Raw genomic sequence first — 27,979 nt, 5'->3', positions numbered from 1 at the left:
GGCACTGTGCCAGGCTCTAAGCCAGAGTCCTGTAGTCCCAGACCTTATGGGGCTTACAATCTACCTCCTTGTAAATTTACTAGAGAAATGAAAGCTAGCACCAGGTCCTGGGCCTAACAGAAAATTCTAAAATTCCTTTCATTGAACCCAAATTCTACCCTCAGGGAGCCACTCTGTTCCTGGGGCAGACCTTCATACAGAGATGGCACCACTGTAAGCAAGATCAGCAGGCACCGACTGTGTGGAAAGACCGGGTATATTTAAGCCTGGAGACCATCATGCCAGTCACCTGGAGTCAGTCTAGGTTAACTGTCCCTCTCCCTCGCAGACCACCGCTCCCAGGAGGTAATCGACCCTCATGGTTCTTACTGACCTTGGTATCCATCCCAGAAATAATGCAAGTGTGTTGGTGTTTGCAGGAGCCTCAAAGGTGGGAACCAGTCTCTGCCCAAGAGCCCGGCTTGCCAGGCTTTGAGGGGTCAATGGAAGGAGGGAGGGCGCTTCCCTGCCTGCAGACAGCCCAGTTCCATTTTTTGTCAAATCAGTGCAGTGTTAACTTACTTTAAAACTCAGGTATCACAGGGTAACCAAAGGGACCTTAGGTGGCTTTCAGTGCCAATAACCAGTGTTGGAGACTTAACCTCAGTAACCAAAATGAACACAGAAGAGACGGGAACTCTGTTTGAGAACTTTTGCCCTTTAATTTGCATTTAAAATCGGTTTCTTTAAATATTTCAGTTACGAGTTCTGAATAGTGAAGACATAGCAGATGCTGCAGGCACTCAGTATTGGCTCCCATCCCTTCCCCCCACCCGTCCCCCAGGCCTTACTTCTTCGAGATACAAGTGGGCACTCTGCACTAAGTAAGTGGCTCCCATGTCAGGTGTCAGCAGCCTCAGGCCTGAATGCAGTTGGATTTAAAGCAATGAAGCCTGGTAGCTTTCATGACAAGACGTGTACATTTAACCATGTTCCAAGGAATTCCAATGACTGTGTCCAGACCCATCAGGCAGTACCTCAGAGGCGACATCAGTCACTTCCCCCGTGTACTGGCATCTTGGGGCTGGTTCCCACCAGTCCACCCTGCCCTAGACCTGTGCTCTGCAGAAGAGCCAAGGCCCCACTTCCCAAGGGCCGTGATCAGGAAAGAACAGAACTGCCTCTTCAGTCACATGCTCATACCAATGGAATTTAAAAGCTCAAGTCAATCCGAGCCTGTCCACAGGAAGCCTCCCCCGCCCCAATCTCTACCAGGCTCCAGTCCATCCTCCACTGCCTTGATGTACTAGAATCGGCTCCAGATGAGAACAATGTGCTAGAACGGTTCCTAGCAACCTAGAAAGGTTGGCACAACCATAGCTGTGCCAAAATGGGTTTTCCTGGTGTGAGGCTATGACAGAGAATGTGAGGGCAGGCCTGGCTTCTGTTCTCTTGTTTATAGCTATGACCTCAGGGGGAATCTGCCCTCTCCCCCTCCACACTGCCAACACCTCTCCTACCCAGGTCCCCCGGCCTGTGCTTCCTGAAAGAGGTAGTAGAAGCATCCTGAAGTCAATGACAGCTGAGAAGGAAGGTGCATTTAGCAGCAAAGCAGCACCTTGGCCTGTGGTCAATACCTCCACACAGGTGGAATCAAGTGAGAATGTGCACAGCCAGGGCAGACAGGCTGCTCCGAGTGTGGGAGGCACAACCCTCCCAGGCAGCTCTGGAGAACACTTTCAAAAGACTGAAACTTAATACCATGGTCCCCAGTGGTTTCCCTATCGTGTACTGGCACGGGGGAGAAGCAAAATTATCTCGGCAGAGGGTTAATGAAGAAAGGCAGGGATATTAATGAGCATCTGTGAAGGCTCTCTCTTTCTCTCCCTCAAGCCTAAGGAAATAAGATATTCGAGTGCTGAGAGGGGGGAGAGAGGGAGAGAGAGGGAGAGGAGAGAGGAGAGGGAGAGAGAGAGAGAGAGAGAGAGAGAGAGAGAGAGAGAGAGAGAGAGAGAGAGAGAGAACGCGCGCGCTGGTAGGAACACCAAGAAAGACCTGCGACTGCTGGTTATATAGTGCCCTGGCTTCCTTGCTTGAGGCCAACAGCATGTGCCTGTCTGTCGCCAGGCGAACCCGGGACCCACGTGGGGCAGAGAGAAGACTGGTTTTCAGTTCCTGCGTGGTCAATGTGTTGGGTGTGTGACTTCCTCCTAAAGGTCCATTAGGAGGATTCTGGGATCCTCTACCGCTGCCTTGATTTTTCGGAGGAAAGTCACAGCCTCTCTGCCGTCGATTAGCCGGTGATCATAGGTCAGTGCCACGAACATCATGGGCCGCACCTCCACCTACAGGGAGAGGAGGGGTATAGATTTGTCTGCAGTAGCAGAAAAGCCCCATGGAAGTGGGGAAATGAGAAAAGTTCTGTTCCTTTCCTATTGGTGTTGCTCTAGATACAATATTTTCGAAGACCAAGCCTTATCCTTAGTGCACAGCCCCCCTGCTTGCCCCACTCTGAGACGAAGAATAGGAGTCTCCGCACAACTGCCTTTTTAAACACACTTTACTCTTCATTCGTTTCCTAAAGTTCCCCTTTCAGTCTGGCTTTAGGGTTATAAATTTAAACCTGGGGTCCACAAATTCTCTGAAATTGTATGTAAAGTAGGGTGTGTGAGCATTTTCGGGGGGAGTGGCGGGGGGGGGGGGCGCGGGAAGATCTATGATTTCAGACTCACAAAGGAGTTAGTGACCCAAGAAAGTTTGAAACGCAGTCCCAGAAAATGTTTTCCTCCTGACATGTCTTTTGGGGCCAGCTCGACCCTGGGACTTCCTTCCCTGAATTCCCAGAGAACCTCTAAGCCTTACCCTACACTTGGAAGCTCGCGGACTGCTCTGCATTATCCTTTTCCCAGGCAAGGACCAGGTCCCCAACTGTATCCCCACTATCTACAGCACCTTTGAGAATGAAGCCGGCTGACTGTCCTAGATGAAGGAGCAAGCTTTCCTAGCTCAACTGTCCTCAAACTTGACTGCACCAGAATCATCTGCAGTTTCTGCTTCAACAAGTCCAAAAGGGGCTCCAAGATTGTGCATTTCTGGTAAGTTCCCAGATGATGCTGATCCACACACCACAATGAGAATCAGTGCCTTAGCTTTAATTAGAAACTAAGAGATGAAACTTAAGCCTAAAATTACAGTGAATCTCACAATTAGCACTTAGTAAGATTTCCCTCTCATCACCTAACTCCTAGGACATGAACAGTGATGGTTCTTACCTTGCCTCCCACAGCCACTGGCCTATCAAAGATGGCGTGCATGCCTAGGATGGCAGACTGAGGGGGGTTGATAATGGGTGTTCCAAAGAGGGAGCCGAAAACACCTCCATTGCTAATGGTGAAAGTACCACCATCCATATCTTCAATGGCGAGTTCATTCTTCCGGGCCTAAAAACAGAAATTACATCATTGCAATTTAAGGTCAGATGAGCTTTCTTCACCTAAAGGAAGTCCAGAAAGCTCATATCTGAGGTCAACATGGCAAGACCCAGCTGTAACATGAAAGTTGTTCAACTGAGCCCAGCCAGTGTGGCTCAGCAGTTGAGCGTAGACCTATGAACCAGGAAGTCATGGTTCGATTCCTGGTTAGGGCATATGCCCAGTTGCAGGCTCTATCCCCAGTGTGGGGCATACAGGAGGCAGCTGATCAATGAGTCCGTCTCTGTCTCCGTCTCCGTCTCCGTCTCTCTCTCTCTCTCTCTCTCCCTCCCTCTCCCTCTCCCTCTCTCTGAAATCAATAAAAAAATATATATTTTTTTTAAAAGGAAATTTTCCAGCTGAGATGCTCCACCAAAGGACAGACACAAGGCCTTCAGGTCCTTTTCTGTTCCAGCAGGTTCACTTGACGAGATCTTCAGTCATGAGAGCATGCTAAGCTCTGCCCAATGTCTGCACTTCAGCTCTAGTGGGTGAGAGGCTATGCACTCTTACGGAACAACGTGAGGCTCCAGCTCTCCGAGAATTGCTCACTGGCAAGCCCTGCCTTCCCCGGGCTGCTTCCCTGCCCTGCCCTGCAGCTGAAACACATGCTGCGTTCTACTTTACCTTCTCTCCCAGTTCAAAGATGGTTCGCTCAATATCTGCATAATTCATTGTTTCCACGTTCCTGATGACGGGAACCACCAGGCCCTGATGAAAGTGAAAAGCGTTTTCAGTTGCAAATTAATAGCACCCTGTACAGTTATAACTCCCTGATTCAAGTCAATGGTCTCCCCTTCCCAGAATATCTAATTACTCAATTTGATTAACACAGTCTAAAATATTTAGGCTTATGCTGGGGTCCAACCCCAGCGGGTCCAGGGGTCCCCAAAAGGTGTGGATGGAGTCGGCGAAGAAGGAATGACACGGAGACAGCGTTCAGTTGATCAGCAGCCCATCCAGGATCTCCAGCCAGGTTCTGGTCAGGATCTCCATAGAGGTTCTGGTTAGGACCTCTTGCCAGGTTCTGTGTCCATGTTCTCTTGCTAGGTTCTCCAGCTAGGTTCTGTAGCCATGTTCCCTTGCTAGGTTCTCCAGCCAGGTTCTGTCCAGGTTCTCCAGCCAGGTTCAGTCACCAGGTTCTAGTCAGGTTCTCTTGCCAATTTCTGTAGTCAGGTTCAGTCCAGGATCTTTTGCCATGTTCTCTCCAGCGAAGTTCTTCTGTCTGTAGGTTCTGTGTTCTAAGCTCTGTATTCTAAGTTCTGTGTTCTAAGTTCTGTGTTCTAAGTTCTGTCTTGCTGTCTTGTTACATCTGTATTTATACCAGTTGATTCAATCCCATCAATCTCTATTTCAAAGGTTAGGGCGTTTCTTATCTCCATTCCAGGGAGTAAAGATTATGTAGCTTAAGCATGATTGTTCGTAGTTAAAGTGATTAATTACCCACCTGGCACTTAGTTAAGAGGTTTTATTCCCTCCCTAACTTCAGGGGAAAATCCCTACCTGGGGGAACAACCTTTCTCAGAGACCTTGGTTAAAACACATAGTGCCAAGAAGGTGAGCAAACATATTAAGAACAGTATGCCATATATGCCAGGTCCCTTGAAACAGCAAGCATGGACCGGCTCCTGGCAAATTCCCCCTTTTTTATTTTTTAAAAGCGGGCATTAAAAAGAAAAACCTGAAATGCTCTCTTGTATCCATTTTAAGAGTAGGATTGGCGCTTTCCGCTATTACCTGAGTCCTGATCTATCACCCCAGGGAGAGCTTGCCAATCCTGCACTTTCCCGGGGTGGAAAGGCTGCAGTGGGGTTAAGGATAAGGCTCCTTGGGCCTACCTTCTCCCATGCCATTACATTTACCTTTCCTTCCTCAGAAAAGCATGGACATATTTCTTGTATAAAACGTTCTGTCTGACTGGGAGTAACCTTAATTCCTCTGCTAGCAAGCGTATATGTTAAAAGATCAATACAGAGTCTTTTTTCTTTAGACTCAGTATGGCACATCTTCTTAATCTAAAGATCAATACAGAGTCTTCTTTCTTTGGACTCAGTATGGCACATCTTCTCAATCTAAGTTCTGTACTATCCACCTTCTTACCCTACTTATCCTCTATAGGGGGGGTCTTCAGTATCCTGGTGGAGTCCTATCCGTCCCGAGTGTGGGGTTCTCAATGGGGAGGGCTTACCTAGGGGAATCCTGTTCCAGGGATTCCCAAAGATGTGGACGGAGTCGGCGAAGACTATCCACCCTCTTCCTATGGTGGAGTCTGATCCGTCCCGATTGTGGGGCAAAGACTATCCACCCTCTTCCTACGGTGGAGTCCTATCCGTCCCGAGTGTGGGGCGCTTACCTAGGGGTCCCTGTTCGGGCGCCATATGCCAGGGTCCAACCCCAGCAGGTCCAGGGGTCCCCAAAGGTGTGGATGGAGTCGGCTAAGAAGGAATGACATGGAGACATCATTCAGTTCATCAGCAGCCTAGCCAGGATCTCCAGCCAAGTTCTGGTCTGGATCTACAGCGAAGTTCTGGTTAGGATCTCCAGCCCGGTTCTGTTCAGGTTCTCCAGCCAGGTTCAGTCACCAGGTTCTAGTCAGGTTCTCTTGCCAATTTCTGTAGTCAGGTTCAGTCCAGGATCTTTTGCCATGTTCTCTCCAGCGAAGTTCTTCTGTCTGTAAGTTCTGTGTTCTAAGTTCTGTGTTCTAAGTTCTGTCTTGCTGTCTTGTTACATCTGTATTTATACCAGTTGATTCAATCCCATCAATCTCTATTTCAAAGGTTAGGGCGTTTCTTATCTCCATTCCAGGGAGTAAAGATTATGTAGCTTAAGCATGATTGTTCGTAGTTAAAGTGATTAATTACCCACCTGGCACTTAGTTAAGAGGTTTTATTCCCTCCCTAACTTCAGGGGAAAATCCCTACCTGGGGGAACAACCTTTCTCAGAGACCTTGGTTAAAACACATAGTGCCAAGAAGGTGAGCAAACATATTAAGAACAGTATGCCATATATGCCAGGTCCCTTGAAACAGCAAGCATGGACCGGCTCCCGGCAGGCTTAACATTAAAAGAATGTGGTATGTTCAAAAATAGGTTACTCTTTTATTATCCCCTTCTAAAAAGACAGAATTACAGACATGATCTGTGCCTAGCTGTCTGCTTCTTCACACAAATAAAGGTGAGAATCTAAGACGAGAACTCCCATCTCCTGTCCCAACATACCCGTGGGGTGGCCACCGCAACACTGATGTCAATATAATCCCTATATACCACCTCTTTGGTTGTATCGTCAATCACTGCAAGAGAGAAAACACGTGTTACATACAACTCCTGAGGCCTAGGCTAATGAGGTAATATTTGCATTAATAGAGTAACAATCCACAGTGCCTGGTACAGTGTGAGCTGACCAATCAGTATGAAAAAAAGCACTGCATTACCAGTGGCAAACTCCTCTCACTCCCATACTAACCAATCAAAACATCTCCCAATGCCCTCACTGAGCCCGACTGCCTGAGCATAGGGCACCATTTCTTTGGCAGCCCTCGCACGGGCTCAGTCCACTGGCTCACATACGGTAAGTATGCATTTAGTTCCTGTGAACAAGCCTTCCCTTAGCTGAGAACCGCTGGGTTTTGCCCGTCTGCTGTCAACTCGCAAAGGGGACAAGGCAGGAGGGAAGGCTCTTCTAGGAGGTTCAGGAGGAAGCAGGGTGATCTGGCTTTAATCGTGACAGCAAACAGCAGCTGCACATTTAGGCCTAGTGCTCATGAAAAAATAGGCTTGGGAATCTTTTCCGCAGAAAGTGTATGTTGTATTGTTAGACAAAGACACCAGGAAAAGCATGTAAATGACAAAGAGGCCACAAGAACTCAGAAATGCCTAGGTGTATGGGCAGGCAGACGACCAGAGAGTGCCAATCAGGAAGCATAAGAAGAATGGAAGAAATAAAGAGGTAATATATGGGTAAAACAAGGACAGCCCTCCTATCTACCTAGGGCATATCACTTGATGGAAGGGACTAGGGCAGGGGTCCTCAAACTACGGCCCCGCAGGCCACATGCAAATACAAATATTGTATTTGTTCCCGTTTTGTTTTTTTACTTCAAAATAAGATATGTGCAGTGTGCATAGGAATTTGTTCATAGTTTTTTTTTTAAACTATAGTCCGGCCCTCCAACGTCTGAGGGACAGTGAATTGGCCCCCTGTTTAAAAAGTTTGAGGACCGCTGGACTAGGGCTTCTATTTCTAGATCTTTAGGGACCCTGGCCTTGCTGAGGGTTGCAAAAGTGTCAATGTCACTTCTCCAGTCTTTCAGGGAACAGAGAAGTGTCTCAATGGGAAAGAACTGCTTGATAGGTCAACATTTCAATGATGTAGGCGAATAACACAAAGAAAACGAGCACAATCTTCCAATGAGGCCCATCAACCAGAAACCAAAGGTCACCCTGGAGCCTATGCCAAGTGTGGAAGTCAGGCCCCAAGACAACAGAGCCCTGGGGAAGGTGAGGAGTGCCAGACAGGACATGAGCTTCCACCCTGACATGAGGGGCCTGGAGAGCTGAGCTGGCTGAGAACTTCCGAGCTATGTGCTAGAAAGAGAAGTCACTCTGTCCATTTAATGGGGACAAAGTAATGATGATACTATTTCAGGAAGGCGAGCCAAGAAATCCCTAAGAAACACACTCATGTTTTCACAGGTATGAAATTAAAAGTTTGTCTGCCTGGCCAGTGTGGCTCCATGGTTGAGCATTGACATATGAATCAAGGAGGTCATGGTTCGATTCCGGGTCAGGGCACATGTATAGGTTGCAGCATTGATCCCCAGTAGGGGGCGTGCAGGACGCAGCCAATCAATTATTCTTTCATCACTGATGTTTCTATCCCTCTCTCCCTCTCCCTTCCTCTCTAAAATCAATAAAAATGTATTTTTTAAAGTTTGGTCTGATGACCCCCACCCTTGTGTCTGTGTTTGTGGGAGCAGTTCTGTGTTCATGCACATACCTCCCAGGACCTCTGCAATGCTGGCCACCACAAACTCACCTGCATTTACAACAGGCTGTTCCTGCAAGGCAAAGGCTGAGGCCTTCACAAATGCCGACATGAAGCCCAGTTTGAGGTTATGTTTCTTCAGAAAAGCATCTTTGTGCCGGGCCCTCATATCCTGGATGTTACTGCAAAAACACATTACAAAGCAAACTGACTATAAGTGAAGCCTTGATTCTGACTTTCATACTAGTTTCCAACTCCATGTACATGATTGAGTAAGCTTTTCCCCTTCACTCTGTACCGTAAAGTTCAAGTTTTGAAATAGTCCACTAAAGGTCAACACAGTAACCTTCCTTGTTCCTTTACCAAAAAAACCTGGATACAAAGGAATCAGGTCCAAGCTTTCTTTAAGGTGGGCTGAGCCCTGGACAGGCTCCTTCATAATCCATAAGTCAGAGATTTCAGTGACAAGATAATATGGACAAGAACTCACACAGCACACCAACATCCTTGCCCTGGATGAGAAAGTGATTTCTAGCTACACTAAAATCATGAGCTACCTACCCTGGGGGGAAAATGTTTTTAAGCATAAAATCCACAAAATAAACAGTATTCTTTTTCTTATTAAAATTATTTTTTAAAAACCACCAAACCTGATTACAACTTCCTTATGACATGCCTCCTATCTCCTAATTAAGACAAAAACAAACCAACAAACAAAAATTGCACAGGTAAATGGGCTCCCTGTGAGCAAAAGCAGTCATACAGAAGAGTATAACCCAGTGTTCTTTCAAGTTGATGGCAAAGTCAGTAGATTCATTCTTCATCTCCCAGAGTAATCAGCTCCATCACTTGTTCCTTCAAACAGGTGCCCCACTACATGCGAGGGTCAATGCTGGACACAACGATAATCAAGACACAGCTCTTGCCCTTAGGACCTGTTTAATGGGTGTGGATTCCTTGGTATTTAGGAACGTGGCCATGTGTGAACCTGAGCTCCCCAAGTGTGAGCAGCAGTGCCTTCTGAGAAGTCTCTACGAGAACAGCCTTTGCGCCTTCGGGACCGGGTTTTCTGCATACACACCATGTGCGTACTGCAGTGAGTGGAAAATGGCTTTCCCATCATTTAGCTGAAGAAACCCCAGTATTTATCGAAATAAAGTTCTGTGATGGAAATCGAATTTAACTTTATTTCAGGCCCAAATGCTCAGTTCTCCCTATAATGGCCTAATTCAACATTAGCATGAAAGATAAGATGATATAACTTTAACTCATCCTTTCAGACCTTTTGTTTTTCAAAAAGGAAGTTTTCCTAGGAGGATTGATTGAGTTTAAATGTTTGTTTTCCTGAGTCTAACCTTATTTAGTGCTAGGATTACCACCCTAAAGACATTACTGGTTCCCAAGACACAAGAGCTGCAGAAGAGGGAAAGAGAAGTGATCAACATCTCTGCTCTCAAACCTGCCCCAATGCTATTGTCTGGTCATTAAGTAGTTTCTATTTCAGAGCTCTGTCCTTGGAGGCAGAGGCTGGGACAACAGGGATAGGAGAAGGTTTCTCAGAAAGGCCCCTTATGGGTTAGCTGATCAGCACAAGACCCAAAGGGCACTCGATCTAAACCAAATTACTGACTGCAGCGAGACCCCAGGCCATTGTTAAGTGACACCTCGATTAGCTGCTAAAAGGAGACCAAACTATTATTCCTACCTTCCAATCAAAGCTGTTGAGCCAACTGAATCTTTCAAGGCCACAAATATTTACATGTTTTGTCTTAAGAAATTGGGTAGAATTTCAAAGTCCAATTCAATTTGTGCACAATTTGGCCCTAATGCATTGAAACCTAAGCTGCAGACTTTGTGATTTATTAGTCAAGGTTCTTCCCCACATCCGATAGACAGGGGAGAAATCTCTAGCTTGAATGACATCCGATCTTTTTAAGAAACTTCACAACAGAATAGATGATATCTAGTGAAATAGGCCACAGAGCCCTCCTCTGCAAGCAATGCACACGGTCAAAAACCATCCCCTCCTCTACACTTTTCAGATCCCTTCCAAAGGAAAACAAATTTCCCTAATGAAAAGTAGACTAAACACTTAGGACCAAAAGAAACAAAGAAATGCCCTGAAGACTCAATGACTTACCCCTGAATTAAATATAAACTCGTATCCCTGTTATTCCATTCCTTCTCATACACATTCCTCAGAGCAAATTTCTCAAATGTGTTTTGTGCTATCCTGTCTGTCAAGTTCACATTGTTAACATCGTCTGGAACAATCTTTCTCCACAATGTTACCTGTGTCAAAATGCTAGTTGTGTCCTGGCCAGTGTGGCTCAGTGCACCGAAGGTCTTGGGTTTGATTCCCAGTCAAGGGCATGTACCTGGGTTGCATGTGCAGGAGACAACCAATCAAAGTGTCTCTCTCACATCTTTATCTTTCTCTCCCCCCCCCCCCCCCCCCCCCCCAACCCACTTTCTCTAAAAATAAATGAGAAAATATGTTCAGGTGAAGATTAACAAAAATAAAAAAATTAAAAAATGGCCCTAGCCGGCTTGGCTTAGTGGGATAGAGCGTCGGCCTGTGGAGTGAAGGGTTGCAGGTTCGATTCCAGTCAAGGGCGCATGCCTGGGTTGCGGCTTGGGGGGGCGTGCAGGAGGCAGCTGATCAGTGATTCTCTCTCATCGTTGATGTTTCTCTGTCTCTCTCCCCCTCTCCCTTCCTCTCTGATATCAATAAAAACATATATATTTAAAAAATGCTGGTTGTTCTCTTTTCTCCAGGAAGCCTTTCCTGACCTACCCTCCCTACCTCTTCCGCCACCTCAAAAACAAATGATATCTTTCTCTTTTCCACTTCACACTCTTTGCACCCTTCTGATACTTATTTATGCTTACCCACACTAGACAGTAGGTTCTAGAAAGGTAGGGGCTCTTTTCACTCATCTTTGTTTCCTCCTCAAATACATGCAATATCTTATACACAGTTAAGTGCTCAAAAAATATTAGATTTAACTACATTCTCTTCCCTAGTGTGCTGGTACTTGTAAACACCAAAGTCTTTTCAGAAAATAGGCGAGTTAACTATTAGCTTACTACAGAAATGTGTGTACAGTAAGTCCTCACTGGTATTATCACTGCTAGGTTCTATGACTTTAAACAAAATGATATATAAAGAAACCATTTTTACCACAGGCTAATATAAACAAAAGTTAAGTTCCTACAGCCTTTTTAACATTATAATGAAACTATGTTGAATGAAACAACTTTATTTGAGGACCCAGTATGCTAATTTGAGTTAGTCCCTTAATTTAGTTAATATTCTGAGGTTTTCCTTTGAAAACACCACTTGCTTTATTTATTTTTTTCAAATATATTTTTATTGATTTCAGAGAGGAAAAGAGAGGGAGATAGAAACACCAATGATGAGAAAGATTGATCGGCTGCCTCCTGCACACCCCCCACTGGGGATGGAGCCCACAACCCGGGCATATGCCCTTGACCAGAATCGAACCCAGGACCCTCCAGGCCACAGGCTGACACTCTATCCACTGAGCCAAACCAGCGCGGGCAAAACACAACTTGCTTTCCATTTCACTATCAAAGGTGGGAAAGAGGGAAGATAATACAAGCCTATGCCTTTTCACCCGCACAGTTCTGAGTCTCTCAGGAACATGTGTGAGGTGCAGTCTCTGTGAGGGTGGGATACCCTGGCTCCGGGCACTGTCAAGTGGTTCTCCATCCCAATGGGTAGGCCCTATCTTTACTTGGCAACTCAACGCTAGTCATCAGAGTTTAAGACTATTTTCAGTCTCATTTATCAGAAATCACAAAATTTAAGTATAAAAGTCTGAAAAGCTAAGTTTTTAAAATATATTTTTATTGATGTCACAGAGGAAGGGAGAGGGAGAGAGAAATAGAAACATCAATGATGAGAGAGAATCACTGATTGGCTACCTCCTGCATGCCCTCTACTAGGGACCAAACCCGCAACCCAGGCATGTACCCTTGACCGAACCCTTCAGTCCACAGGCCGATGCTCTAACCACTGAGTCAAACCAGTTAGGGCTGAAAAGCTATGTTTGTTAAGTCAAGAGGAGGCAGGCACCGTATTAGCAGTTGATGAGAGAATGACACCAGTGGGTCACTCTGTTTAATAAGCAACACAAAATAGGAAGAATCTCTTCCCTGCTCAGTCAGTTTTGGAATTAGCACTAGTGGGGACTGGGGCAAGTTCAAGTGTCCTCCAAGAACAAGGGTATGGAAATAAGAGGAACAGAGCTCTCACCTCATGTCAATCTCATTGAAAGTCGTCAGCATTGCACATGTATTCTGGGCCTCCTTCAGACGCTGAGCAATGCGTAGCCGCATCCTGTTCATTTTCTCCTGAAAGTGAAAGTGGGACCAAGTATTGACAACCTGAGTCTCTTTGGATCAAGCACTCCCCATTTGGCCTGTGGGAGTAGATGGCCAGGACTATTAATATCCAAGTACAATGAGAGTGCCAGCCTTCCTCTTTCCTGTGGCCTTGCTCCTCTGAGCAAGAACAAGGAAACAGACAAAAACTACTCATTCAGACTCACTTAAAGTTTGACCAAAAATGGAGGCCCAGGAAATGGTTTGATTTAAAAAACAAAACCAATTTATAGAAAGGAAGAGTGTGGTGTGGTGTAGGGCTAGTCAGCCAAGAAATACGGCAATTTCTAGTGTTAAAGACTTGCATGAGAATAGCTACTTGTGGAATGGAAACTCTGAAGCAATAACTTTTGAGGCTATAGTATTTTAGGAGGCATTCTCTCAGGCAGAGAAACCCACACTCTTGACCATACTTCCTTGAGGTTTTATGTCTGCCCCTGATAGCTACTGCTACTGTGAGGCCTCAGTTAGGTATCCCGGAAGTATAGGGATAGAGCTCACTAAACCACCTCTCTGAAGTGTGTTAGTGCACTCTTCCCTCCCACGATACTAAGCTATCATCCCTACAAATAATTTACTCACACAAGACAATTCAGTGGTAGCACAACATACTAGGAAAAACCACTGGACAAGTGTTCATTCAGGTCCTAGTCCTATCATTTGACAATTCATGACTATGAACAAGTCACTTCCCAAACTCAGTTTCCCTGTCAAGGTCAAGAGAATAAGCAGCCAGCCAATCAAATGCAGGCACTACCATGCCCACACTCCACTAATCTCAACATGCCCTCTGCCTCGGGCTTACCCGATGTTCTGTACGCAGACCTTTACCAGCTCCTGGCTCAGCTACTGGAGCAGCAGTGGGTTTTACCGCAGACACTGAAAAGAAAGTGGGGGTATGGGGAGGGGGTGGGGACAGCTGCATCAGAAAATGAAACATTTACTGAGTATGTGCCAGTGCTTTCATACTGTATAGTCACCTAATCGCTAATCGTCAAGATATTCTGGGGTAGCCCTAGCCCGTTTGGCTCAGTGGATACAGCATCGGCCTGCGGACTGAAGGGTCCCGGTTCAAATCTGGTCAAGGGCACATGCCCGGGTTGTGGGCTCAGTCCCCAGTCGGGGTGTGTGGCGGGGGGGGGGGGGGGTGCAGGAGGCAGCCAATCAATGATTCTCTATCACGGATGTTTCTCTCCTTCTCCCTTCCTCTCTGAAATCAATAAAAATATACTTAAAAAAAAAAAAAAAAAAAAAGGATATTCTGGGGTAGCCCTGGCCAGTGTTGCTAATTGGTTAGAGCATCAGCCTATGCACCAAAGGGTCGCAGGTTTGATTCCCAATCAAGGGCTCCTACCTGGGTTACAGGTTTGATCCCCTGCCCTGATTGGGGTGCGTGCAGGAGGCAACCAATTGCTGTGTCTCTCATTGCTATTTCTCTCTCCCTTCCACTCTCTCAAAAAAGAAAAAAAACTATTCTGGGGTGAAGATTAACAAAACAAAGCAAAAGATATTCTGAGGTACACTGGTACCATTCCCATTTCACAAATTAACAATCTGCTCAGAGTAGTTAAGAAGCCAAAAGTCACACAGCTGTAAACAGAAAGCTGGAATGCAAACCCAGGTGTGCTGATACAAAGTCTACAGTTCTTTCTTTCTACAGAGTAGCCAACAGAGCCTGCTCAGAGGCATGATTAGTCTCAGACTTTGCCCTGTGAGAAAAAAGACACATGGGAGCCCTGCCAGTGTGGCTCAGTGGATGAGCTTCGACCTATGAATCAAGAGGTTGTGGTTCAATGCCCAGTCAAGGCACATGCCCAGGTTTCGGACTCTATCCCTGGTAGGGGGCATGCAGGAAGCAGCCAATCAATGATTCTCTTTCAACATTGATGTTTCTATTTCTCTCCCCCTTTCCTTCCTCTCTCAAGTCAATAAAAATATATATTAAACACACACACACACACGCACCACACACACACACACACACACACACACACGAGTGAAGGCTTACCTGGTTTGCTAGCAGAGGGTTGTGAGGGTGAGGGCACTGGTGGCATCTGAGTGGGTATGGATGCTGCAGGGGAAGGAGGAACTGCCGATGCTATCGGTTCTGCCTTTGGGGCTTCGGCAGCAGGGGCTTCAGCTGGCTTGGCCTTAGCAGGAGCAGCTGGAAAACAAGAAAAACAGATGCCACTGTCTGGAATGGAAAGCAACCAAATCACAGATATAAGAAGGATTTAGCAGCAAAATCTCTATCTCCAATCAATTAACAAATGCTTACTAGATATTCGCTATATATGCAAGGCACTATAAGCTACATATAATGATATAGGCACCATTCTTCTATTCTCCAGGGCTTCCAGATCCTACATAAGACCTACTGAATTCAGCTGCCTCCCTAATTTCACAAATATCTACTGATCATCACATGTGGGAGAATATAGTTAACTATTAAAAAACAAAAGTTTAAATAATCAAGTGTTCATTTAGACTTAAGAGTTCAAAGCATTTCATTTGGATGATGCTTTTAAGACAATGAGATGGTCAAGTAATAAACTCACAAGGTTAAATTAGATCTTTATTTTGATCTTACCCATCTGGACATTATATTTGGTTTTATATTTAAATTAGAACTATTTTTTTTCAAAGGAATAAATGATCAAAAGAAGGAATTCTTCAACTGAAAAATCAATCTTCTTCACTAGCCTTCTACTGAACTTTCTTTCCATTCTGGGCTTCTATACTGCCCTGACCAATCTCAATAATGCAATCTACCATCTCTCTGCTATATATTTTAACAATGAGAAAGAAACTTTAGTATATAGCATTTAACTGAGAATTAGGAAAAAAGTTATTTTCGCCCTATTCGGTTTGGCTCAGTGGATAGAGTGTCAGCCTATGGACTGAAGGATCCCAGGTTCGATTCTGGTCAAGGGCATGTACCTCGGTTGCGGGCACATCCCCAGTAGGGGGTGTGCAGGAGGCAGCTGATCGATGTTTCTCTCTCATCAATGTTTCTAATTCTCTATCCCTCTCCTTTCCTCTCTGTAAAAAAATAAAATATATATATTTTTTAAAAAGTTATTTTCTGTTCTGTTCTCTAATACTGACTGTAAGGTCCAGTACAAATTCATTTGCTTACTTCTCATTTATTCTCAAGAGAAATACCAACCCTCCCTACAAATGTTATGGGAACAGATGTAAAAATATTGCACTGAATTCTCCATAACAGACACCATGAAACATTGCTTTTTCTCACTTCTCACTTTAGAACAGTAGCTCTCAGTTCTGGCTGTGTATCAGAATCACTTGGAGAGCATTAAAAACCACACACACACACGAAAAACTATGACAGACAACCAAGATCTTGTAACCCCAGATTTAATATATCAGAATCCCTAGACCATGGAGTCTAGGCATTTGTATTATTTTTAAAGCATCCATGTGCTTCTGATGGCAGGGTTGAGGAGGGGGGAAAAACTCCGTCTTCAGAACCTTCTTGATTTCTATCATTTTTTTTTTTTTAATATATTTTATTGATTTTTTACAGAGAGGAAGGGAGAGAGATAGTCAGAAACATCGATGAGAGAGAAACATCGACCAGCCGCCTCCTGCACATCCCCCACCGGGGATGTGCCCGAAACCCAGGTACATGCCCTTGACCGGAATCGAACCTGGGACCTTTCAGTCCGCAGGCCAACGCTCTATCCACTGAGCCAAACTGGTTTCAGCTCTATCATATTTTTAAGAAAAGGTCCAGCATAAGAAACATACATGGAAAGAACAGAATACTATGAGGTTTATTTATTTAAAAATATTTTTTATTGATTTCAGAGAGGAAGGGAGAGGGATAGAGAAATAGAAACATCAATGATGAGAGAGAATCACCGATCAGCTGCCTCTTGCATGCCCCCTACTGGGGATCGAGCCTGCAACCCAGGCATGTGCCCTTGGCCAGAATCGAACCTGGGACCCTTTAGTCCGCAGGCCAATGCTCTACCCACTGAGCCAAACCAGCTAGGGGCTATGAGGTTTATTTTAATACCATTTTCTTCTAAAACTTGACATTTAAAGTTCACATTATATAAATATCACCCCCCTCTATTCCTTCAACTAAGGGCAGCTGGAATGCCAAACTGCCTGAGGTACCAAGGAATTAGTACATTATGCTCAGCCCCAATTCCCAGGGCCACACTGAAGGCCTGGACAACGAGGGGAACTTCTTTACCGCCAGTTTTCCTGAGTGTGAAAAGAGGAGTGCCTCCTTCTACTTTTCCCCCATCAGGTACCAAAAGAGCTTCAATAACACCGTTTGCTGGTGATGGAACCTGCACGGATGTCTGGAAAAGGAAGACAAATGGACAATGGACAGATTTTTACTCAGCATTAGAAAAATAATTGTACAGAATCTCAAATATGAGTTACAAGAGTTGCAACACAAATATACAAGAACACGCATAAAAAAATGCCAACGCAACACCTGAAAGTGATTGAGAGTATGACAAGTCAATGCTACTGTGAAGATACACTCTTCACTCTTTATGTCCTTTCTCAGAAACATTAAAGCAGCATTCAGTCCATAAGTTTCCAGGTGATACTTGAAAAAGAAGTGGCAACAAATTGTGCAGGCTCTTACACACAGGCACAAAGAGCTACAAAACTATTACTAAAGTACATAGTACATGCATCTAGAACGGCAATTTTCAACCCCTATGCTGAAGCGCACTGGTGTGCCCCAAGAATTCTTAAAATATGCAATACCTGGCTATTTGGTCAGGAGCACTGACCTCTTTTCCCTTAATTTTTCAAATTTTAAAAAATGATAACAGACAACACAATAGCAGTCATCCAGTGTGACTGAATAAAACTATACCTATCTTTTTGTCAGAGTGGCAAAAATATAATACATTTTTTGGTGTGCCACAGAATTTTAGTAATTAGTTTATGTGTGTTATGAAATGGAAAAGGTTGAAAATCACTGACCTAGAACAATCTAAAATTAAACCTTTCTTTTTAAATGAGCTATTCCAACATTTTTACAACTGTGCTTAGAACCAGTTAAAGATGATCTTTAAACAACAGTTAAAGCCCTGTTTCTTTCATTAAGTTAAGAAACCAAGGAGAGACCTTAAACAAATTGGCACTAATATAGGACAAGCCTACCTTGTCAGTTTCAATCTCACAAACCACTTCATCTTCTGCAACTGTGTCTCCAACAGCTGAAAAAATAATCAAAGGCTACCTGTCAGGAAGGCCTCTAGTAGCCACAAAATACCCTTTTGCAGATATAAGTCCCCTTTCCTACAGGGCCAGGATAAAGTAGGCCACATGTAAAGAAAAGGGTGGGGCCATAGGTTCTACTGATTATCATTGGGGGTGGGGGAGATAAGAAAAGACTTTTAGGAAGTATTTCAATTTAAGTGAGAGGGCACTAATCTTACCTTTCTCCCACCTGACATCCCCTTCTGTGACAGATTCTGCAAATGCTGGGGTTTTTACTGTAATCACATCATCCTCTAGGAAAAGAAGAAAAAAAAAGAAAGAAAGAAAATCACACATAATCCATATGTTTTTTTCCTTCAATTAAACTCAGACAATTGTTCTCTTCCCATTAAAACTCCATTCCCAAGGCAGGGAGCTGAAGGCAGGTACTTACTGCACACAGCTGTAGTTCTGAAGAAGCGAACGCTGAAGACACTACTATTGTTAATGCTAGAAAAGAAACAAAAGTAAACTCCTTTGGCAAGTGAACCACTCACATTTTAGGCACCATGGATCACCTTCCCTTTAAATCAATGATTCTTGACCCAGGGTGCCTCAGTGTCACCTGGGGTAGTGGTCGGCAAACTCATTAGTCAACAGAGCCAAATATCAACTGTACAATGATTGAAATTTCTTTTGAGCGCCAAATTTTTTAAACTTAAACTATATAGGTAGGTACATTGTTATTAACTTAATTAGGGTACTCCTAAGGCTTAGGGAAGAGCCGCACTCAAGAGGCCAAAGAGCCGCATGTGGCTCTCGAGCCGCAGTTTGCCGACCACGGACCTAGGGGAACTTGCCTAGGCCTCATCCTGAGAGTCTCACTTGGCAGGTCTAGAGCAGAGCCTGGATGGGATGACTTGAGCGCCCTAAGTAGTGAGCTCATTGTGAGTCCAGGACCCTATGCTGCAGTGAAATTCTCTTACAAAATAGACTTACATTTGGTTCTTTGAAGAAAAAGATAAGCATCTTGGTCCTTTGCACACTCACCAAAGGACTTATCTTTCTGATCAGGTTTTTTTTTCCTTAACCAAATCCAAGTAAGATCAATTGCATGCCCTTGTGATACTGCCATTGTGCCAAATATAATGGAATTTCTGTCCATAGGATTGCAGATTTAGATTAGATAAAGCAGCTAGTTGAGACAGTTAACTTGGAAGTAAAATAAGGTTATTCCCCTATGCACCAAGAAAACCCCCCAAAAACCTCATATGGTGTCTCCTCATATGGACTCATTAAAGAGGAACCGCAAAAGACCAAGGAATTTCTTGATATGGCACTAACTTTAAATAATGTAAACCAGAGAATACTACCACCTTGTATGCCAGAAAGTGTTAACAGTGGTCACCTCTGGAGAGTGAGAGGCATAGTTATATGTATATGGTATCTATGGTTATCTGTTACAAACATACGCATTTTGGGAGAGTGCTTCAGACTGATGGGGACTTTCACTTTGTGCATTTCAGGACTGTTTGACTATTCTATACCAAACACCTTTGTAATAGGAAAGTAAAACAGATTCAAGTTGCCTTTTGATATTTTTAACCTTTATAAAGTCAAAATAAAATCTATGTTGAACCAAGGGGGAAAATGTAAGTTATAACAAAATACAGACCACAAAGTGTTCTGTATAAAGTTTATAACCATGTATAAGTACATGATCATGGGCAAGAACCAATGGGTAATGCAGAGACTGCTCTGTGAGGACATCAAGAAACTGGAGCACTGGCTGTCTCTGGGAAGAGGAACTTGGTGGCACTGGAGGACAAGAATAAAGTCTTCTCATAGACACTGTTTACTTTTGAACCCTGTACATTTATAACCTATTAAATAAAAATATAAAGCCAAAAATAGTTTTACAATCAAAGATTTTAAAAATAAAGTGGGTAGCCCAGCCGGCATGACCATGGTTGAGCATTGGCCTATGAACCGGGAGGTCACAGTTCGATTCCTGGTCGGGGCATATGCCTGGGTTGTGGGCTCAGTCCCCAGATGTGGGGCGTGCAGGAGGCAGTCCATTGGAGATTCTCTCTCATCATTGATGTATCTATCTCTCCCTCTCTCTCTCCCTTCCTCTCTGAAATCAATAAAAATATTTTTAAAAAATAAAAATAAAGTTATTCACACAGAAAATACACAACACAGCCCGGCCAGCATGGCTTAGTGGTTGAGGGTAAACCTATGAATCAGAAGGTCACGATTAGATTCCCAGTGGGGGCATATGCCTGGGTTGTGGGCTCGATCCCCAGTGTGGGGCCAGCAGGAGGCAGCCAATCAACGATTCTTGCTCATTATCGATGTTTCTCTCTCTCTCCCCCCCTCAAATAAAAAAATAAATTTTTTAAATACACAACACAAAAGTTATTATCTAATGTGTAATCTAACCAACCCCGCAAAGTTTAAGGTTTTAAAAAATGATTTACTTTCAAACAGTTATTTGTTATATTTATTGCATGTAGGTTTGTGGTTGCTCCAATTTTCAAAGAAATTGCAGATGAGTAGCACATTTTGATTCTAACTTTTTCAATTATAAAAGTATTAGATGTTCACTGTAGAATATTTGGAAAGAGCAAAAAGAACATTTACAATGGGATTATACCAGACAGCAGAAAATGCAATCGTTTTATAAACTGCTTTTTTTTTTTCACTTATCATAGTGTGAACATGCTTAACCAATCTCTGTTGCTTGGCCATTTGAGAGAAATCTGGGGACACCAGGATTTCTTTAGTATAGATTCCTAGAAATGGAATTGCAAGATCAAAAGGTAGACATGGTTCAGACTTATGAATGCCAAATTGCCCTCTAAAAATAACACATCATTTTATTTTTAAAAATCCCATTGAGATGCACAGTGAAGAAGGAACTAATCTGCTGACTCTTCATTTTGAAGATTTTCCTGCAGTAAAAGTAGCTTGATAGCTGTTTACTACGTAACTAGAGAGCATCCTCTTACCACCACCTTGAAAATACTTGGAAGGGAAAGTAACATTAAGCAACATTCATAAGCAGAAGTTAACCTGAAACACACATGGGTGGCCTTTGTCCAAACTTTGCATTACGCAATAACATTCCCTCCAAACTAGTCAAAGTCCCACGACTCAACAGACTAGTCTTTTGCTTTTACTGTTTCTAAAATAAATAACTATGCTACATCAAGAGGATCCTCTCAACCTCCACAATAAATGTAACCTCCAGGCCTTGAGCTGCACTTGTATCCAACCAGAATACTATTTAGGAGCACCCTTCTATATCTACTAGCCATAAAAAGAGGATTCCAACTCCAGTTTCATTATAATCTAAGCACCTTAGGACAGGCACACTCCTGGTCCAGCATTGGACATGGGGCTGAAGCTCAAGGTACATCACACATCATAAATTAACATCCAGGTTAGGTCTAGGGACTCAACCTAATTCTAGAATTCGAGCCCTGGAAACCACTGAAGAAAGTAAATGGTCGAATTTATAAGTGATATCTTAAGTGCCCTATGGCCACATAACTGTACTCCCCAGTGATACTTACGCGATCGTCCTCCTGTCAGGGTAACCTGGTCCCTGACATAAGGAGACCCCTGCAAGAAACAAAACAACTCTTAACCAACAACTCTTATCTTATACAGGATACCTGTTGGGAATGAAAAAGAAGTCCATTCACCCTCTAACTCTGAGAAAGAGTAGTATCAACTATAGGCAACAATATAATCTTTATCACACAGAGTCCTGATTCTCAAACTTTCCACCAAAATAACCATAATAGCAGAGAGCAGCAGGTGTATGGGGTTGACAGTGGGTATGTGGCTGAGCAGGAAAGGGGAGAACTCTAAGGGCATAGCCTGAAGTAGTTTTATCTTATTTACCTTAAAATCCATAAATGTTTATTATTCCTATTATGTTTTCCAAATAAACTGTCTCTACTCCCCAAGTCTTCAAATACAACTGAAGCTTGAGAAAAGACACACAATGGTTTATCCTGTAACCACACACAGCCTAATCTGAGAAGCAGTGGGAATGTTTGGTCTGGGTTTCTGTTTCCCTGGTTACTTAAAAATGCACTGAGCTGGAAGTCCTATTGCCTACCAGTGGTGGGCAAACTGCGGCTTGCGAGCCACATGCGGCTCTTTAGCCCCTTGAGTGTGGCTCTTCCACAAAATACCATGTGCGGGCGCACATGTACAGTGCGATTGAAACTTCGTGGCCCATGCGCAGAAGTTGGTATTTTGTGGAAGAGCCACACTCTAGGGGCCAAAGAGCTGCATGTGGCTCGCGAGCCGCAGTTTGCCAACCACTGGTAAACCCTAGTAGCAAAGACAGGGTTACTTTAGGCCCAGCGTCTCCAGCTGGTCCTAGTACTCAGCAAATAATTATCCCTCCTTTCAGTTTACTGTCTCTTCCTGAGGTCTTCTAGGCTGGTAACACACAACAGGTGGGAGTCCTTTCTGCCCCACCGTCCTTCTCACAGATCACTGCATTTCCCCAGCTGAACTAAGTACTATAGCTGCCTCACCTGAATATGTTCTTTCATTTTTCCAATCTATTAAGAATCCTTTCTGAACCAGGGTTCAGGAGACACCAAATGAGAAATCTCTCTCTTGTGCTCACCTCCGCACAGACACCCCCTGGGTTTCAGAGTCAAGTAAGTCACCTATGTCCATAGCCAATGACTCTACAGCACAAATCCCAAGTATGCTAGCATGTTTTGAGCTAGAACAGCCAGCAGTCCATGCTGATTTTTAGAACCCTGAATCCAATTTAGAGTTCAGCCTAGAGCAAGTTTCACTTGTAGGGTTTATAAAAAGCTTTCACATAATGACCTCATTTTGATTTTCCTGTCTCACCATTCCCTGAAGTAGAAGCACCATCTGCCACTATTCCCATTTTATAAGTAGGGCTTCCAAAGGTGAAGCTGCTAGCCCCAAGGTAAAGCCCTAAGCCACAAGGCAAACCCCAAGTCCAAGGCTCTTTCCAGCCAGACATGCTTCCTTTCCATTCTATGATTAGTCGTCTCTTCCTGCCTGAAAACCTTTGCACAAGCAATTCATTTTACTTGGAATATAACTAACATTCCCACAGCACTCCCCACCTTCCCAAGCTGGGCTACCTCATCCCACCCTCTCCTTACACCCTGCACTTCCCTTTCACAGTAATCACAACGTAAGTACATCCTTATGTGTGCATAAATGTATACAGGCTGTTTCTCCAGCTAGCACAGAAGACCCTTGAGGGGAGAGACCATCGGTATTTCATCACCTAGAACAGTAGTAAGAACTCAAATAACCTGTTGAGTACATGAGGAGTCAGGCTTGACCAATAGTAGACTGAGTGACCTTGGTCAAAGCATTTAACCTCTTAGCCTTGGGTTCTATGTGTGTAAAATAGAGAGAATACTCCTCGTACTGTTTCTTAATGATTAACTGAACGATGCACAGAAAGCACTCAGAACACTGCTTGGCACACAGAAAGCCCACAACAAGCTCGACTCATTCAACAAATGCTTATTCCAGGATTATAAACAATTACTGGCATAAAATCTAAGTTCCTGCCAGTAGCCTCCACACCACACCATCTTCTATCTCATGCCACTCTCTCCCTTAACCAGAATGCTCTGGCCAAATCACCTGTATTTTTTTCCAGTTCCCAAGCACGGCTAAGCTCTTTCCTCCCTCGGGGACTTTGTACATGCGTTTCCCTTCCCTTCTCCTACCCTTCACTGGGCTGGTTTCTGTCACAGCCCCTGGGTAACAGCCTTAATACCACCTATGAAAGAGGACTCTTGCCCTCGCCGGTTCTGCTTGGTGGATAGAGCGTCCGCCTGCGGACTGAAGGGTCCCGGGTTCGATTCGGGTCAAGGGCACATGCCCAGGCTGCAGGCTCGATCCAGTAAGGGGCGTGCAGGAGGCAGCCAATCTCTCAATCAATCTCTCTCTCCCCCACCCCCCTTCCTCTCTGAAATCAGTTTTTAAAAATATATTTAAAGAGGACTCTTCTGTCCACCTTCATTTGCTTAGCAATCTCCACTTTCTTTCCCACCAGACTGTAAGCTCCAGGAAGGCAGGCCTGTTCCCCGGCTGTGCCCTAGGGGGTGCCCCGCTAGTGCCTGACACAGTGGAGACTCAGTAGCCACGGACTAAACGAGTGAGTGACAGCTGTCGTTACCAAGCGGCATCTGGCTTCCCTGCTCTCTATCTGCACATTATGGGGAGAAACGCAGGCACCCCGGTTTCCTCGCCGCCGCCTCTGCCCGGGAGGAGAACGTTTCAGGCGACGGCAAGGGCAGGACTTACCGGGCAGGGAGCGTCTCCCGAGAGGGCAGCTCCCCTGTGGAGAGAGAAGACATTGGCGGCGTCACCCAGATGGAAGGAGGGAGAAACGGCTCGTTCCCCTAAGAACGGACTCCAGGCTCTCCCGGCGCAGGTGACAGGTGCCGCTCGGGACTCCCGGGCGGAGATGCCACAGCCCCGGCTCCCGGCCCCGGTCAGCGCGCCGGCCCGGCCCGCCATCGCAGCTCCCCGGCGGGAGGGGGGACCCCCGCCTGGAGCGGGAGAGAAGGACGGGCCCCAGGACCCTTCCGGGGACTCGCGGCGTCGCCTCCCTCCCCAACTCGGAGTCTCTGGCCGGTGCGGCGGGCGGGCGCGGCGCCGGACCCCTCCTCAGCGCGGCCGGAAGGCGGGGGACGGCCGGGGCCGGGGCGCCGCCGCCTCGGGAAGGCGAGGGGCCCCGGGCTCTGCCGGGCGACCCCGGGCCACCCAGCCCGCGGCCTCTGCGTCCCGGTGCCCTTGGTGCCCGGCCTGGCCGGCGCGCCCGCCTCTGCCCCCCGGCAGCCCGCCGCCCCCGGCGGGTTTCGCGCCGCCGCCGCCCCGCCCCGGCCGGACCGTACCTTCTGGAAGGCGGAGAGCGAGCGGCTGAAGGCCCGGGACACGCAACGGGACCGGGACAGCATCGCGGCGGCGGTAGTGGCGGCGGAGCGGAGGGCGGGCGGACACCGGATATAGGGCCCGGCAGCCACCGGAAGCGGGGCGGGCCGGGGCACCGCGCGGGGAGGGGGGAGCGGAACGAACCACTGGCGGCCGGGGGCGCGGCGCGGCGCGGGGCAGCCCGAGTGCCGCCGGGTGACCCAGCCCGGGGCGGCGCCGCCCGCCGGCCGGCCGGTCCTCCCGAGGGCGCCTGCGACGGTCCGGCGACCGGGGGGTCGTCGAGGTCCCGCCCCTCCCGACCTCCCCGCGGCGCTGGCTCCGAGCGGGGCGCCCTTCTCTGCTGGTCCCGGGGCGCCGCGCCTCCCTCCGCCAGACCCACCGGCCGAGAGCAGAAGGCGGGCGCGGACTTTGAACGCGGGCCTTGGCGCCTCGCCTGCCTGATCTGACACTTGTTTGGCCTTGGGCAGGTGACAGGCCTCCCTGAGCCTCCGGTTCCGCAAATGTAATTTAAAAAGCAATAGTCTAGTCACCTCCCTGCCTCCCTAAGCCCGGAGCAAAGAAACAGACTCCGAAGAACCTCAGGAGGCTCCCACCGCCCTGGGCCGAGACCTGCACCCAGTGGCCTTCCGTCTGCAGCAGCATCTCCTGGTCTTCCCCGCGCCCGCTCCAGCCCCCTCCAGCCAGGCCAGTGGATCCTCAGACCCCCTGTGCATGTGGGCGGCCCTTCGTCCGTCACTCTGCCCCCGGAAGATAAGCTCCGTGTATTGTTCAATGCTGCATCCCCAGCATCTAGAACAGAGACTGGCATCGGCTGGGTGTGCAGTAAATATCTTCGGGCTGAATTTGGGCCTCCGGGCTTTGGGTAGACCATTCTGCCCCTATCTTCAAAGTGAAAGCACAGAGCACCCCTTTTTCTTCTGTAGTTTCCTAGCTCGCCTTCCTAATAGAAAAGGTTTTCTGTAAGCTTCCCACTGGATTCAGGACGAATGAATGAGGGAGCCGCTTGGTTCCTGTTCATATTGGTTCCTTGAGGTGAGTCATCTTGCTGGGTCCTCGGGACCTTTATGGTGCCTTCACTCATCCAAGCTCTGGAAGCACTGCCACTGGGGCTCTGGAGGGACTGGCAGAAGCCCTGAAGAGAAACAGGAAGAACATCCTTGCCTGCCACTGCCCCTGATCAAGTCCTCAGCATCCTTCACCTGGCTTATTACTTTTTTTTTATTGTTGACAGTATTACCGATGTCCCCATTTCCCCTTTTGCCTCCCTCCACCCAGCCCACACCCCATCTGATTTATTTTTTAAGTTTCCTAATTTTCCCTGGGCTTCCACTCTTTTTTTAAAAAAATATATTTGTTGTTTTTAATTTGAGAGAGAGAGAGAGGAAGGGAGAGGGAGAGAGAGAGAAACATCAATGATGAGAGAAAATCATCAATTAGCTGCCTCCTGCTGGAGACCAAGCCTGCAACTCCAGGGATGTGCCCTGACCGGGAATCAAATCAGCGACCTCTTGGTGCACAGGATGATGCTTAACCACTGAGCCACACAACCACTGAGCCACACAACCACTGAGCCACACAACCACTGAGCCACACAATCACTGAGCCACACAACCACTGAGCCACACAAACCACTGAGCCACATAATCACTGAGCCACACAACCACTGAGCCACACAATCACTGAGCCACATTGGGCAGGCACCACTCACGCTCTCTATCCTCCACACCTGTGTCAAAGATTCTTCTGAAATTCAAATCTAATCCTGTCACTCCCCTAATTAAAGTCTTTTGATTGCTTCTGCCTATTGGCAGGATAAAGTCCAAACTCCTCAGCTTGACTAAGTACCTGGCCTCTGGCTACATTGTGAGAGTCCCACCCACACTACCCAGCATAGCCCCAAGGTGCTTCTCCTTCAAATGTTTGTGTGGGTTGTTCCCAACTCTTATGTACCTAGGACTCCTCATCATCCCCCAAAGCGATGTAAAATCCTTCCTAATCCCTTGGGGCAGAGTTAACATAACTTCTGTGCTTGCAAAACATTGTGCTGTCTCTCCACATTGCTTTGTAATGTCCTATTTACCTGTCTGTCTCCTCTACTGGGCAGAGTAGCAGGGGGAAAGAGATGGTCCAATACCTCATTTTATTGCACTTTATTGTATTTACAGATGTTTCATTTTTTACAAATTGAAGACCAGATCTTTCACTGGCAAAAAGATTACAACCTGCTTTATTGCGGTACTCGCTTTACTGCAGTGGTCTGGGACTGAACCCGAAACATCTCTGAGGTATGCCTGAATTTTCCTCTATCCTCTGCACAGAGCATACTGCCTGGTCCTCTTTAGGTACTCAGTAGATACAAGTAGAATGACTAAATACTGGGTGCAGCTAAAGAACCCAAGAACAGTAATTAGAACGATGGCAATCCCTTGGAGGGGTTGCTGTTTTATTTTTTAGATGGCTACTTAATTTTTTATTTATTTTGTATTCATCTTTATTGTTGAAAGTATTACAGATGTCCCCATTTTCCCCCATTCACCCCCTCCTCCTTATTCTCCTCCCCCTTCCCCTCCCCCATTGTTTTAGTTTTCATTAATTTTTGAGATTTTTAAAAAATATATATTTTTATTGATTTCAGAGAGGAAGGAAGAGGGAGAGAGAGATAGAAACATCCATGATGAGAGAGAATCATGGATCGGCTGCCTCCTGCAAGTCCCCCACTGGGGATCGAGCCCACAACCCGGGTATGTGCCCTTGACCGGAATCAAACCTGGGACCTTTCCGTTCGCAGGCCAGCACTGTATCTACTGAGCAAAACCGCCTAGGGCAATTTTTGAGATTCTTATCTAAGGTTTATAAGTCCACGCCTGGATCAAGTGGCAAAGCATTTATCCTGGAATTTCAGTGATCACCCAGTTAACCTTAGCTGTTACAGTCATAGCCACCACCGCACGCACACACACACACA

The 27,979-nt window shown here is 46.1% G+C and overlaps 1 protein-coding gene across 1 annotated transcript; it reads right to left on the bottom strand.

Moving 5' to 3' along the window:
- Positions 1-677: 677 nt before the first annotated feature.
- DLST (dihydrolipoamide S-succinyltransferase) lies at positions 678-25,121 on the bottom strand. Its single transcript, XM_036313164.1, has 15 exons — positions 24,978-25,121; positions 24,385-24,418; positions 21,627-21,675; positions 18,500-18,555; positions 18,285-18,359; positions 18,007-18,062; positions 17,072-17,183; positions 14,855-15,010; positions 13,652-13,725; positions 12,719-12,816; positions 8,488-8,618; positions 6,669-6,742; positions 4,077-4,160; positions 3,252-3,419; positions 678-2,324 (listed from the first exon to the last, which is right to left on the bottom strand). Exons 1-15 carry the CDS (start codon positions 25,038-25,040, stop codon positions 2,190-2,192), a joined length of 1,365 nt encoding a protein of 454 aa, XP_036169057.1. The 5' UTR covers positions 25,041-25,121; the 3' UTR covers positions 678-2,189.
- Between the last annotated feature and the right edge of the window lie 2,858 nt (positions 25,122-27,979).

This window comes from Myotis myotis, unplaced genomic scaffold (assembly GCF_014108235.1).
Source record: "Myotis myotis isolate mMyoMyo1 unplaced genomic scaffold, mMyoMyo1.p scaffold_m19_p_1, whole genome shotgun sequence".
NCBI lineage: Eukaryota > Metazoa > Chordata > Mammalia > Chiroptera > Vespertilionidae > Myotis > Myotis myotis.
Note: the sequence above shows the minus strand (reverse complement) of the source record. Positions and strands in the feature narration are given on the sequence as shown.

What these genes read in the sequence shown, in the direction of transcription:
- DLST (XM_036313164.1), bottom strand. Translation starts at nt 25,040, where the DNA reads ATGCTGTCCCGGTCCCGTTGCGTGTCCCGGGCCTTCAGCCGCTCGCTC. An exon ending in CAGAACTACAGCTGTGTGCA is followed by an intron (nt 18,360 to 18,499) that starts GTAAGTACCTGC and finishes TTCTTTTCCTAG; the next exon opens with AGGATGATGTGATTACAGTA. An exon ending in CAGTGGCTGTGGGAGGCAAG is followed by an intron (nt 2,325 to 3,251) that starts GTAAGAACCATC and finishes CTCTCCCTGTAG; the next exon opens with GTGGAGGTGCGGCCCATGAT.